This window comes from Sinocyclocheilus rhinocerous, unplaced genomic scaffold (assembly GCF_001515625.1).
Source record: "Sinocyclocheilus rhinocerous isolate Xijiao unplaced genomic scaffold, SAMN03320098_v1.1 scaffold2050, whole genome shotgun sequence".
NCBI classification, from domain to species: Eukaryota; Metazoa; Chordata; class Actinopteri; order Cypriniformes; family Cyprinidae; genus Sinocyclocheilus; species Sinocyclocheilus rhinocerous.
In genome coordinates, this window is record NW_015661574.1 from 214,582 (window position 1) to 215,387 (window position 806).

Sequence of the window (806 nt, forward strand, 5' to 3'; positions counted from 1 at the left end):
AAAAAAAAAAAAAAAAAGGGGTCATAGTCATGTTGAACTGCTCACCATATCACCAAATTGGTTCATGCCCAGTCGGAAGGTGTGTTCGCCCACAGAGTGCTCAAGGTTATGCAGCTCAATTTTCTTTAAGTTCTTCTCCCACACCATTCTCCTCCAGCCCTCTTCTTTCTGAGGAAGAAAACAGACATTGTAGCCATTAAAATGTTTTGTATAAAGACGTTGCTTTTCAATTGCGTTGGAACTCATATTTGGCTATAGACTCAAGCACTACTTACCTCATGATAGTTTTTTCCATGCCAGCTCTTCCAGAGGTGCCAGTGATCGTCTAACTGCTGGTTTAAGCTTGGAGCAGCAAACACTGCACTCAAGCATAGCGTGAAGAGCGAGGCAAACAACATCATCCTGCCTGGAAGACTGTGACAGAAAAACAAGATAATTTAACGGGATGTAACAGGAGTTACACAGAATACAGCAGTAAACGTTTTAACCAATTACAAAGAGAAAAAAAACCTCAGTGTGCAAATTATGATAAAGAGACCCTGAACATGTATAAACCCACATAATACAGCGTATAATAAAATGTTCAACAACTGTAAGTTAACGTTAGATAAGTTTAGGCAGCTGCTTCATCTTAAGTTTAAACAATTTTGCAAAGCCAATTTATCCACTACAGACTAAGCTAAAACCCAAGTAAACATAATTCGAGCACCGTATCCTCTAGAAAGAAAGAAAATAAATAAATATATATATATATATATATATGTATATATATATATATATATTTTGTCAAGAATCCTGTCCATGAA

The 806-nt window shown here is 36.5% G+C and overlaps 1 protein-coding gene across 1 annotated transcript in view; it reads right to left on the bottom strand.

The window, feature by feature from the left end:
* Positions 1-422, bottom strand: part of LOC107726378 (cathepsin L1-like) — a 2,233-nt gene extending 1,811 nt beyond the window's left edge. The window contains exons 1-2 of the mRNA XM_016535933.1: positions 276-422; positions 46-168 (exon numbers count right to left, since the gene is read on the bottom strand). Coding sequence (XP_016391419.1) covers positions 46-168; positions 276-401 — 249 coding nt within the window. The 5' untranslated portion in view covers positions 402-422. The remainder of the gene's footprint in view (positions 1-45; positions 169-275) is intronic.
* Between the last annotated feature and the right edge of the window lie 384 nt (positions 423-806).